This window comes from Phaenicophaeus curvirostris, chromosome 5 (genome assembly GCF_032191515.1).
Source record: "Phaenicophaeus curvirostris isolate KB17595 chromosome 5, BPBGC_Pcur_1.0, whole genome shotgun sequence".
Classification (NCBI taxonomy): domain Eukaryota; kingdom Metazoa; phylum Chordata; class Aves; order Cuculiformes; family Cuculidae; genus Phaenicophaeus; species Phaenicophaeus curvirostris.
The window spans coordinates 52,474,602-52,487,946 of NC_091396.1; the positions used below are offsets into that span (position 1 = coordinate 52,474,602).

The 13,345-nt window shown below is 42.3% G+C and overlaps 1 protein-coding gene across 1 annotated transcript in view; it reads right to left on the reverse strand.

Annotated features, from left to right (window-relative positions):
• ITPK1 (inositol-tetrakisphosphate 1-kinase) overlaps positions 1-13,345 on the reverse strand; it is a 155,902-nt gene that overhangs the window by 109,646 nt on the left and 32,911 nt on the right. Inside the window, exon 3 of the mRNA XM_069858745.1 lies at positions 8,476-8,500. Coding sequence (XP_069714846.1) covers positions 8,476-8,500 — 25 coding nt within the window. The remainder of the gene's footprint in view (positions 1-8,475; positions 8,501-13,345) is intronic.

Genomic DNA, 13,345 nt, shown 5'->3' on the forward strand with positions numbered 1-13,345 from the left:
TGTACTAGGGCATCACCATTTCAGTGACAAATCTATGCTGTATACTGATGGCAGGTTTGGGTTTGCTTTGTTTTTAACGCACAGCTGAGTCACAGAGCGCACCTGGATACAGAGCCTCCTAGGAACAAACCCAGAGTACTGTTTGGATGGGTGAGCCAGACCAGAGTCAGCAGAGCACAGGCTGTGACTACCATGAATGAAACTGCCCTGCATCGCTGCAGGCACAAAGTTCAGTGGCTTTTGTGGTTCCTCTGGCTTCGGGACTTATACAGATTCAGTACTATGTCAGCAGCACACTGTCTTAAAATATACTAATGGCATCATCCACATTATAAATCCAAGAAAAAGACATATATACACACATGAACCTTCTGGAGAAGGCTTGTCCTGCCCTCAACCTTCTTCCCTTTGAAGAGAGCTTTCAAAAGGAGGGACTCCCTCTTATTTTTACCACCCGTTAAGGGACTGCTTAGGGAAGACCATACCCTTAGGTATCCAATGACTATTTCAATCAATTTATTAACTGTGGCTTATCCACCCTTGTTCCTGGCATAGCCAGTGGAGAGCCATGCTAATTTCATCTAGGCAGTTGTCACAGTAGTCTCCCTTTTGACAAGTCATGTGAGGGAAGCAGGATGGAAAACAACAACAACAAAATAAAAGAACATACCACAGCTCTCTAGTTTTCTATAAACATGTTCTTATGTCAAAGAAATACACATTTTGGATAATCCACTTATACCTCACTTTGGAGAGACTATGTTTGTAATAATCTAAATGCCTCCTAGCTCTCTCCCTTCTTTCCCAGAATGAAATCCTCCATTCAACAATTCCTACTCTAAGCTATTAATTGCACTGCTTCTGGTACCAGTACAAAATTACCTTTAGCAGTAAATATTCTCAAAAACTAGACAGCGATCAAAAGTCCACAAATGTTTTCCATCAATACACTAGGTCAATATGAGATATGTTGCAAAATAAAAACCAAAGGCATAGAAAACATCTACAGCATGTGCAGAAACCCCGTGTTTGATCTGCCTACCTTTAGACATACTGCAGAAAGAGGTCTCCACTGTTGCCAAAGTAAAGAAAAAGAACAGATAGATTGCTTTCACCAGAAATGCAGAGTTAAAGCGAACAGTAAGTATTCCTTCTAGCAAAATATATTCTTAAAACACAGTGTCCCTTAGAGGAAAAAAAAGAGGGGAGGAAACAGTTTGGCTCCTCTGATTAAACTGAAGTCACTCTTGTTTTCTTCAGGTGTAATGGCATGAAGGCAATTGGGTTCAGGAAAAACCACTTCCAGGTTTTGCTGCATTTGAACGTGCCCTGTTTTATACAGGGGCAGCTGAAGTACACGTGAGTTTCTCGAACTTAAGGCTAAAAACCAAATATAGAAAAACTTAGGAAACTTTAGGCCCTAATGCCTTTAAGCACCAGGTTTTCTTGGAACCACATTCGGTCTTGCAACTTGTATGTTTATCTCCTTTAATTGTGAAGTGCCAGAAAAGCAAACAAGTATCTGAAGAGTATTTCATGCATTTACCTCAGGTCACAGCTCAGATCAAAGGAGTAACTTTTGCAGCAGCTGGAGAAAGGAAGAGCCAACATCATATACTAAAAGACTTCCTAAGCTCCACTGACCTTCTGCAGAATCCTCTGGAAGTCTAGACCTACCAGCACCCTCACTGAAGAAGACAGGCATGCAGTCTCCTTTACTGTTCTGATGATATTCTCTTTATAAAGATTTAGTTTGAAGGAAGCAGGTCTGAGCTATGGATATGGGAATGATTGCTCCCAAATTGTTTTGTTCCTGTAGAACAAAACACCAGGATTGAAGGAAAGGTTACAAGTCCGTCACAGGAATGAGCCTGCAGCTCTGCCCGAGCAGAAAACTGCACGATTTCACCCCCAAAACAGACAAAGAATGGGGCATTCAGCTGGGACAGGACACCTCATTGCCAGGGTCAGAGGTACAGTCACCCTTACCATATACCATATTAACTCCCTATCTTTCCTACTCCAAGAAAAATCTTCAGAGAAGGTCAGAAGAGCATGTATTTTGGTACTTCAACACAGACTCTGCAGTTTGAGCAAACCACAAATGAGGCAGACTTGCTTTAAAATAAAGTATTTCCCAAGTCACATCACCAAACACATTCCATTTGCCCTGCTTTGATGCCATATCACAACACCTGTATCCAGTGAGATAAATAATCCCATTCTTTAATGTAGTCCATAATTAAAACCTAGTCTTTGTTGGCTCACAGGCACCACTACAGTAATCATGATTAATAACAACAATGTCTAATTGTCATTTTGTGCAAAATATTCCTAGTCAAAAGGAGGCAAATAAGACTTTTACTCCCCTGTCAGGTTCTTATTTTTATCCATACTGTTTCTTGAGGAGGGATTTATGAAGCTCTGTAGTTCAGAGAAGTATCTGGGAAGACATTTATACATGACAGGAGTTGGCTCCATGGGCCAAAGCAGTACAAGCTCAAACCTGACAACCACTTGTGACACGTTAGTTACAGCTTTCTAAATCTCAGTAATGTCTCCACTCACTCAAATGACTTTTCCAAGTGATTGTGAAGCCCACACCTCTCCTGAGCTGCTGGGATTCACAGTCAAAAGACAGCAGTCAAACCAGTCAGAAAGAGACTCTCTGAGCCACACGAATTTTTTTGTGGTTCTCTCATTCTCTCAACAAGAGTGAAAATAAATCAGATCTAAATGTATTTTGATTTGTTCGGCTTACTCTGTCTCATTTTTAAGAATAAGTATTCATTTATTTAATCTGCTTAATTCACATGGTGGAAATGTTCTGTAGTTTTCTCCTCCTTCTCTGCCCCAACAGCTGTGTATTCTTCTTCCCCACTGGACCAGAAAGGGCCACGCTGTACCTAACTGCCCAAGCTGCTGACACAATACAGAGCAGCCTGCCAAAAACATCCCCCCCAGCACTGGAACCTGTGCTTCATCCCTGCTGGGCAATGTTGCTTCTGAGGTACCAACAAGGTCTCACATAGAGCGAGATCCTCTCCCCTATGGAGAAGGGCCAGAAAGAGGATCCTGCTAGGGATTTGCTCTTCCACAGGCCTGGGCTTGAAGCAGAGATTATTACCCATTTTGGAAGGGCCCTCTTGGTGTGCTTAGGACACACTCCACAGACTCCACAGCACTGACACTAAGAAGTACGAGGATCTTTTCAGCAGTCCCTCACCTTCAAGCATGTGCAAAGTACTTAACACAACCCAGACTGGGGAGGGCTGAAGGACTTCTGCAGCATCATTTCCAAAACTGCACTGAAGGCAAAGCAGACAGCCATTCTCAGAACACGCACTTTACTAAGGACCTGGCATGCATGCAAAAATAAACTTTCTTCTCTCTCTACTAGAGAGCCAACTCTCCAACATCTCAACAATCCTGTTTGCTTTGGAAGCTTTCCAGTCTCATCGTTCTGTATATGCTATCGGATATATATTTTATAAGCTCCTTTTCTCAGTTAGAACACTGCTGTTCCAAGCTTATTCCATTAATACTTCATGTGAAAATAAACCTCTCCGCATTTCAAGAAAACAACAGTTCCCTGGCAACAATTAGTGGAAACTGTTGTCATTGGTATTTTGCTCTGAAGAATTTAAAAGTAGGCAAGGAGACCCTCTATTCTCCTTCACAGGCTTCAGTACCCACAGCTCAAAGGACAGTTTTCATCTTCAAAGTAAAAGATTTCGAATATCTCAATTCCCAGAGTGTTGGGGGGAAAAAGAAAAACAAAACAGCAGCCGAGACCATTGTAACTACTACAATCAGCTGTTCCACATTGAAAAACATGATGTCCTCCATATCCCACTCCTATTAAAAACGTGCAGCTTGAAATACAATGACTAATCCCACTTTTATAGCCAACTGACTAGAACATCTTTCTGTGATAAAAGAGAGCATTAATGTTCATTTGAACTAAAAATACCCACCAAAAATAGGAAATTTTTGCTATTTTAAAATAAAAAAATGTGAGAGCTCTAGGAAAGCTTGGGTGTAGAAATGCTTGAAACAGCTTTGAAGTTGCTAGAAATACGAAGGCTCCAAAGTTTGTCACACAAAGCCCGAACTGGCAATTTGTCAGAAGCCAAAGGGCTGCAGCTAATTATTCTGGATTTGCATAGCTTGTGAAACAAAAATAAATGCATGTCGCCATCAGAGATGATTTCCAATTCACTGCACATGTTTTCCATCTTACATTCTTCAAACTAAGCTGAACAGATTTTTCCTGAAAAACAAGGTAGCTGGAGATCTCTCTCTCTCTCTCCAGCATACAAGGCTGTAAGGAACTGCGTACTTTACTGGCTCAAGAAGTAGTGACAATTTTCAGTCCTAAATTTGGCCCTATCCTAATTTGGGGGATGGAGGGGTGAAACTGAACAAAACCAAGCTTTTATTAAAAAAGATCAGAAGCAGCTTAACCTTTTAGAAACTATCCCAGATCCTTCTTTGCTAGATTCCATTATAGAAAACGGATATTTTTTTTTTTTTTAATAGTAAATGCCTCATCGGACAACCACTATATAACTTCGGAGGCAGCCTCTCTTGAAACAGCAATGAAAGAAATTAAGAAATGCTTCAATTTAAGCATTTACTCGTAAGTGACCCCAATGACAGTGCAAGAGCTGCTCTGCCTCAGCCTTGCCAGCTGCTGCCTGCAGGCCACAGCAGATGGGCTTGAATTGCATTTGTCACCTGCTCAGAGCATCCTCCAGCCACTAGCTCAAGCTGCTGCAGCTGAACAGGCAGCTGCAAGGGGCTGGAAAAGCTGACAAGAAAAAAATAAGGGAATGACAGGGAGCGACTCAGGGGCTGAGAAAGCCCACTTCAGCTCCGACTGGCCTTCCTCTTCACCTTGCTGTAAGGGGAGGTAACTCACTCCCACAGGAACTGTAAGAGCAACACAATCGAACACCTTAAATGCAGCCTTAACATTAAATGCAGCCGAACTGGTGCTGTCTTTCACTGGAAGAAAGCCAAGCGGCACCACGTCTGCTGACCACCTTCACCCGCTCTCCTTTTCCCTTCGTGTCCAGCGTAGCAGCACAAGGAAGCCCCAATGGCCCCACAGCCCTGCTCAGGCAGCATTGACTTAGTAGGACCTCCTACCACACAGATTTGCCTCCTCACAGCACCAGGGTTGACACAGCTACAGGTTCCCTGCAGGAGCTCAGACACATCCTTCAGTCTTCCCTATTGCAAAACTGCCACAAGAGTGCTTCCATACTTCACAAACAAGTTAGTATCCTAATTCAGAAAGTATCTTCATATCTGGGTGATGCCTACTTTAAAAAAATCCAGCAAATAACCTGCCACGAGGTAAGAGATGTAGCACAGTATTCTGTTAAGAGCCCATAACTAAAAGCCAGGAAGACGTCTGGGGTTAGGGTGTTGGGTTTTTTGCAATAAAACACTGGCTTGCAGCTGCCCCACTGAATGGATTTAAACTGTAGGAAGCAAACCTAGATCCAAAAACATTTCTAGATCTTAAGGATGATGCTGCTCAGAGTTCTGCCACTGCCCATTAGAAAGACAGAAATGAGCTAACCCATTCATGCTCCCAAATGTGTGGGTGCAGGCTGAGACTCATACCATCTTTGTAAAGTTCATAACCTTGAAAGCTTTTTATTTAATTCATCTACCGTACTATCTTTTAAGCCAGATAGCTTGATAGATGTTACTGAGTTGTACTATATAACGTCACACGTTTCAGCTCCTGTGCATCCAGTTAACAGCGTATACTCATTATGTTAGAATTTAATCAGTATTTCTTAAAAAAAACCCAATTACTTATTACCACACGAGTTGAAATGTTCTTTTGTTTGTTTCAGTGTGATGCCTGAATAATGTCTAGCTGCTGATAAAGGAGTATGCCTGCTTAGCATCCCACTGTCAGTTCTTTCTTCCATTATTTCTCTTTGGAGGATGTGCATGTTTCCTCAGTCAGTAGAAACTGGTCACAGAAAGCCGGAACCACTCTTTTTGCTGAAACTGAAAGAACAGACAAAACACAGAACCTGACCACTGGTCACATAACATTAATTGCTGTCTAGCAGCAGCTCGGTGATAATCCGTACAGCACAATTAGCCCTAAGGAAGCAAAATAAGAGTATTTCATCGGTCTAAGTAAAGGACAAAAGACCATCCTAACTCCATGCTGCAGAAAAAAACAGAAGTTACAGGCGCTTATTTGAAGACTTCCCTTTAGAAGTAGGAAATTCTTTCCTGCTCCTCTGAAACATCTTTGGAAAAGAATAACCTGATGTCTGTTCACAGAAGTCAGTACAGAGCAGCTCATCGTGCTTTGCTATCTGCAAGACAGTTACTGAACCTTATCTACAATACACGGCTTAACACTAGAATGTATGCCTACATTCAAAAAATTGTTTTGATTTATGTAAAGAAGAAAAACAGCCTGTGTATTTGTGTGTTTTGAGTTACTTGTCTATTGTTAGGCATAAGAGTTGCTTTCTCTTGAATGGGACAGGTTCTTTAAAGGAGAAGGGGAAACAAATCAAAAGCACTGCTGCTTAACACAGGAAAACAATATTAACTGTCAAATAAACTTTGTCTGGCAGATCAACACTAAGACATCTCCCATCTAGAAGCAGGACAGACCATGTGAGTTGGCTCAAGCAAAGCTTTCTAGTAATACTGGATGGAGAAAAAGTCCATTTCTGATACATCTCTTACTGGCCAAGTGCATCCATCAGGATATATGAAGCAACACTCAAGTGCTAGGTGAGGGGTCCTCACAGACAATCATCCATCCTTCTCTAGCAGAGCAGCAGGCATGAGTATTTAAGGCATGCCTTTGGGACACAAATTCCCAGTATAGCATAGTCTTGACATCTCAACTATGCTGTGAAATTTGAGACCGTGAAGTACTTGTACACAAAGTAATGTCCAAACATTTCCCAAAATGCTCCTTCAACAAAGAAATCCTTTCCAATCCTTTTTGTCTCTATCTGATAGACTAGCCATTGAACTACACAACTATTAGAAGATGAACAGGTATCCTGTGAAAGGACAGTGACTTCAATCCACAAGGTAAAATGGAATTTGCCCTCTGCTCAGCTAATTAGGGCATCATTGGATTCATCTTATACGAGCACCTTGCTGCTCAAAAGTACAGTGCAGGTCCAATGCTGAAACAAATGCAGACACTGAATTGTAATGCACTGGGGTATTATTAAAATAGCAGTGTCCCCTGGACAGTGACACAAATACAGTCTGGCTTTCTCCATGTGCTGCCTGTGAAGTTGGGCTTCACAAATGCTGGTTTGCATTTATCCATCTGGAGATGCTATTATCACAACTGACAAAAGAAGCTGCACCTTAGCTCTAAGCAATAGGAGGTGCAAGTAAGGAAGATGATGCTGCTGTGGTGAAAAGTTAATCGCAGCCAGACAAGTATATTGCCCTTTTTCATTGTAATGCCATGCAGTTTTCAGTCAACCATGCATACCTGAAAGACACATTCTCCAGTTTAACTAGCAATGAGAATTTAAGCCTTTTCTGATAGTGATTTTTTAAAATAACATGGCCTGATTTTTCAATTTACTTTATTAAAAGTGCTTTTCTATAAACCCTGCTGGTGTTGATAAGCACCTTTCACATGGACTTAAGAGGCACTCAACTATCAGTTGCTAATAACCTGTCTTCCTCTTCCCTCCTTTGTCCTCTCTATAAAGGCAGTTTCATTTCTGCTACTGAGATATGAGAAAACAATCACAAGGAACGCTGCCTACCTCAAAGTGCAAAACAAGCCCTAGGTAAGCAAGAGTGAAACCTATGATTCGTAGCTCCCCTAAATGCACAAAGTAAGCCAGAAGGAGAGAGCATGTTTCCCCTTTGATCTTTCAGGGCTATTGTGTTCTATGTTACAGTTGTCACTGTAACATAATTCCTTTCCGAAGTTGCCATCATCCTTTAAGTAACATCTAGTGTGAAATATGACCATTCAGACCTGGGAAAGAACAGACGTACACAACACCTGAACTTATTAGTAGATGGGCTACAACTCAAAGGCAGTTCAGTATAAATTCTTTGCTCACTGGGTTACAAGAACACCCCTTCTGCCATAGTTTTTCAAATGCCAGCTCCTGTTTCTGTTAAGCCTGACTGTTTCTGAATGCAATAAACACAGTAACTATCAGATCTTATTAATTAACAGACACCAGAAAAGCCTGTCTGCATTCCTACTTTCACCAAGGCACCTGTTGAGTTAAGACTAGATGGGCTAAACACACGCCTCACAAAAGGGGGATGTTTTTTCCAAAAACAGCATCCATAGCAGAGAATTGAATGGCAAATAAAGAAAAATTATTAAGACCAGGTCATGCTGACATTTAAATTACAGCATTTAAAAATCAGTAAAACTTCTTTATAAGAAAACAGAGGGGGGAAAAAAATATAGTTTTTACTCACCTGTACTACTTCTACTCCTCTTTTCCTAGAAAAGAAAAGGAAAAAAAAAAAAAAAGGAAAGGTTAATGCCAGAAACATGGGGAAAGTGTGAAAACAAACACTAATAGAAAAGGGTTAATTCAAACAATGCAAACAATAAAAATCTGCACTAATGAATGTGATTCAAATTCAGGAAAACAGTTGTTCAATTCCACTCCCTGCCTGGGAAGCCCTTCGGCAGCTTCTGAATTACGACCTCAGAAGTGATTCAAGATGCATACTAAGCAGCTGCACTGCTGGAATCAATACAGGTGGCAGGTGAGCCGAGATAGGAAGTGGGTGATGTTAGTGAGGGATCATCTCTTTTTCAGCCAGTTCTACTTCGCTCTTCATTTCTCCTTTGCTCTCAAAGCCTGTGAATTGCACCACAGCACATTCCACATGCTTAAGAGATTTTTATTTTGATCCAAAGATACAAGTGTCAGGGGAAATGAACACAGCACCCTGCAGTCATTTAGCCTCTTATTTACAGCCCTGCTCTACCCAAATCGTCTTGGTACACACAACACTTTCCAGAGCTACACACACAGTGATTTGCATCAGTTGCTCTCTGCTTGAAACCCTCGCCCAGAAACTTTAAGCTGTCCTGTGGCTTGTCTTCATCACCAGCACAAAGCTACCTAGGCTTGCTCCACAGACCAGCCCTGAAAACACAGCAGGGAAAGGCACAGAGGAAAGGCCCAGGTCAGGTCCAGAAGAGAGAGACTGCCCTGCAGCTGGAGCACCCTGCCCAGATGTGTCATCCTACTGCAAAATCCATCACAGATACGTCCCCACACATCCACTGCTCCAGACAGATGATCCGTTCTAGAAGCAGTACCTCAAAGCCACAGTTATTTATAAGTCCAGCTGATGATTGATACCGCACTGTATCGGACAGATCTAACTGTGCTGGCCTCAGCAGAAGCAACAATCCCTACATCATGTAGCTGTGCCCAAAAAATAGCTAATAAATTACACAAGCAGCCACACAAGCAAACATTTACAGGTCAAACCCCACAAAGCAAGTATGCTCTGTAGTCCCAGCCCGACCAAGCATCACGCTCCAGGATGGGATAAGGCTCTGTGTGTGCATCAACCCTCAGTGCAGTGGTTTCCTTTGGGCAGAAAGGAACACCCACTCAGGTATGTGAGCAGGGAGACAGATGCAGCATCACGGTCAAGTTGGCTGGGGCTCTGAGCAATATGTTCTAGTTGAAGATGCCCCTGTTTACTGCAGGGCAGCTGGACTAGATGACCTTCAAGGTCCCTTCCAGTCCAAACCATTCTATGATTCTACGATACTGTTGTACCCTGTTCTGCACGGCAGGCACTCTAGATGTGGGGACATCAGAGAACGCAATGCCCCATGGTTTACACACATCCTTGGACTTCAGTTCAAAGGCTTGTAGTTGGTCTGGCTCCTGCAGGAGCACAGTTCAAATACTTGAGGTTTGTCAGAAAGGCGCACACCTCTCAACACTACTCTGGCCATATAGGGAAGATTCTAGGCACAAAAGACTGATGAGGCCTAGTTATACACCACAACATTGAGAACTGCAATTGGTAGAGCCAATTTAGGCAGATGAGAACCAAGATTCAGGTACATGCAGCCAGACAATGCTCAATCACTGCATTTGACAAGTTATCAAGCAAAACAAACCATTTCTGTTCAAGTCTTGAGAGAAGAACTGAATCCCTGGCACAAAGCCCAGTCATTGCTGCTCCATGCCACCCTCCCAATATATCCAAGCTATTTAAATATGCTAGAACCCTCTCCCTCACTTTGAAGACAGGAAATTTAACTTAAAAGCCTCAGCAAGCACAAGACAGGACCCTCTCGTCTTCATTCCCACTAAGCCCATATGTGAAAATCAAAGAGGTCACAGAGGGGAGGTTACAGAGCAGGACTGCCTTACTCTGCCCCCAGTGCTTTTCTGTTTAAGAGCAACTGTGTTGCAGTTCATAGTTGTAACTGCTGCGCACTGCTGAATACACAATGGTTCCTCCAGTTTTCCACCCAGTACAGTAAGTCTTTCTTTTGGGAGGCCATTTACAAAGATGCCCAAAGGCACAGGTGATCAATCTTCATCTATGACAGAAATTGCTCCTCTCTTCCACTTTACCAGCCTGAAGTTTCTCTGACCTAGAAGCAGCATGCACTGCACAGCCACAACAGAGAGCTTGTCCTTGCTCAGCAAGGAAATTAAAAAGCAAATGAAACCAAACACCTCTTGCAGAGAATTTCAAAGCCCTCTTACAGATAAAAGCAGCCTGTAAGGGGTGGGTGATTAATGTACTGCCATTACGGTGTGAGAAGCATTGCTGCAAATCACCTGAGGCTCACTAGACCCATTCAACCGTGTTTTGAGAACAAAATAAGAATATTGTAAAGAAAGAGTTAATAGTCAAATTGTTGAAACCATGATTTTCACACAGCTAAGAAAGATAAGAAATATTCGGTGGGTATTGCTTTTTTTTCCCTAAATTAAGGCAGCAGCCTACACAGAAGCATTCAAAGTATTGTAAGCTAAAATTTAAAATAACCAAGCCAGCCACATTTTTGCTGTGTTTGCTCCGGAGTAAACAGAACAACTCAAAACTGCCATTGAAACGTAGCAGGATTCAGAACCTTCAGGACTGCTACAGAGCCCCTAGAAAAAAAAAAAAGGGCTAATGGCAAAGACTGCATTTCTTGCCACGCCTGCATACACACTGAATAAGCTTTGTTCTAGTTTGAAAAACAAAAAACACTTGCAAGCTGTCTGCCAAACACCCCGAGAAAGAAAACCTTTGGACTGACTCTATAATGCTCCCAAAACTGACTTTGCAAATTTACTGGGACTTAACTGAGACTAACCTCAGAAGGGAAGAAGCCAGAGCAGCACACAAGCAGGGAGAGAAGGGGTGGCTGTTGTTGGGTGTGATGTCACACTGCTTAGAAAGCTACAGGAAGAGGAAACGATTGTCAAGGTTGGCTGTAGCGCTGGGTCTTCCCTTTTTGCTGAAGGGGGGTGTGTTCCCCTTTGGTTACCCTGAACATGAGAATTTTTTATACACAAGCCCAGACCAGAAACCCCAAAAGCATGCATACTTTGAGGATTACTTATAATTTGAGAAAAATCCTATGCCAAAATAGGGGTTTTTTTTGAAAACAAGTTATTTTAAAAACAAAAGGTTTCCAAGCATCCAGGATGTCAAGCAACCATACACCTCAATTCTGGCATTAGCCCATTCTACACCCCAAATATTTCCTAAGCCAGTGACTCCAGGGGTTTTCAGCCGGGTAGGTCACAGCTGCAAGCTCAGGGCAGCAAGACATCCCTTATGCAACCAAGCGTGCAATGACATCTAACCACACTAATTGCCTCACGTCACATATGAAAGGGCTTAGGGGCAGGCATGGAAAGAAAGCTGATCCTAGACACAGGAAACTCTAGGATGCTCAAAAAACAATCAAACAGAGAGAATGAAGCAGGCTGTGGGACACAAGCAATTACCCAACAAGGGGCTGTCTGTGCCAGACACTCAATGGAGATAAGGCAGTTGCTGAATTAACTGCTCTGGGAGTCAGACAGAATCACAGAGCAGCCACCACTTCTTTCCATAGTGCCTAAGAAAAATACATCCTATAGCCCTGGTGTATGTTCTTTTGGGCTGTTTCTTTAGCAGAGGTCAGGCTTGCTGTTAGCTATGCAGAGACATGCACCACAAATGCACTTAACATTCATGAGCTACTACAACAAACTCCTCTCCCAGTGCAAACCACAGACGCTTGCACAGGCAGAGGACTGCAGCTCAAACACAAACATCAAACTGCAAATTCTGCAGACAAGCTGAACAGTTAAGAAAAAATAAATGAGAGAAGAACCTGCCCATGCTAGGCAGAATGCTTCCAGAGACACCAATTCCTAATGTCAATGGTGCTGTCTCCCAGGGGGCTATTTCACTTGGAGCACTGACCACTACTCGTGTCCCTCAGTGTTGTCCATGACCCTCCTTTCTTCCTATGTAGTTTGAAATTGAGCCACAGCCTGATTGAGGAAAGGTTCCCATTCCCAGCTGGCCTGGCTGCCTCCTGATACCGGGAATAGACTATACAAAACTCACAGCAAGTCTCCTCTTCTGAACAGAAAATAAAGATTTTTATTAGCTGTTACTCCCCTTCTCCCTCCAAAGAGGCAACACAAATGAGTCGAAGAGAGACTGCATCTACCTGCTTTCATTGAACAGATGTTTGAAAAATGATTAGTTCTAAACTATATTGCCAGGGACCGCTACCTTAAAAATGCATTTAATTTCAAAGATCACATCTAGACAGGGATTTTGTACTCCAATCATTATCCCAGGAAAAATAAGATAATTACTAGCCAATGCTAGAAAGCCTTTGAGAGAAAAGTGAAGGGGGAAAGTGTTTGACAGTGATAAAGCTGAACACCTATCTTAAAGCAAAGCTTCAACGCCTTCAACTAGCGTAGTAAGCCTAAAGCTATGGAAACCTATTTCAGTGCAGCATACTGGTACTTGTGTGTTCCTTCAGCAAAGAGCTCTGCTGAATCACACATTGCAGCATTTAAAGAAAAACCAGAAACAGTTAAGTAACCACTGCATTAGCATGCAATACCAAATAAAACCCAGAAGCTTCTTATGACTTATTAGTTCCATACCTGTAACCAATGAACAACTCTACTGGATAATACAAGCCTCACCATATGCAATAGCAACTAAAATAATTACTAGGCAAGCTGACTTCATGTTAAGTTGGAGTGGATTTAGAGAAGAATTCTATATCAAGTTACTAAAAGTAAATTAATCAATGTCTGGAAATAGATGTTTTACCACAGCCTCCAAC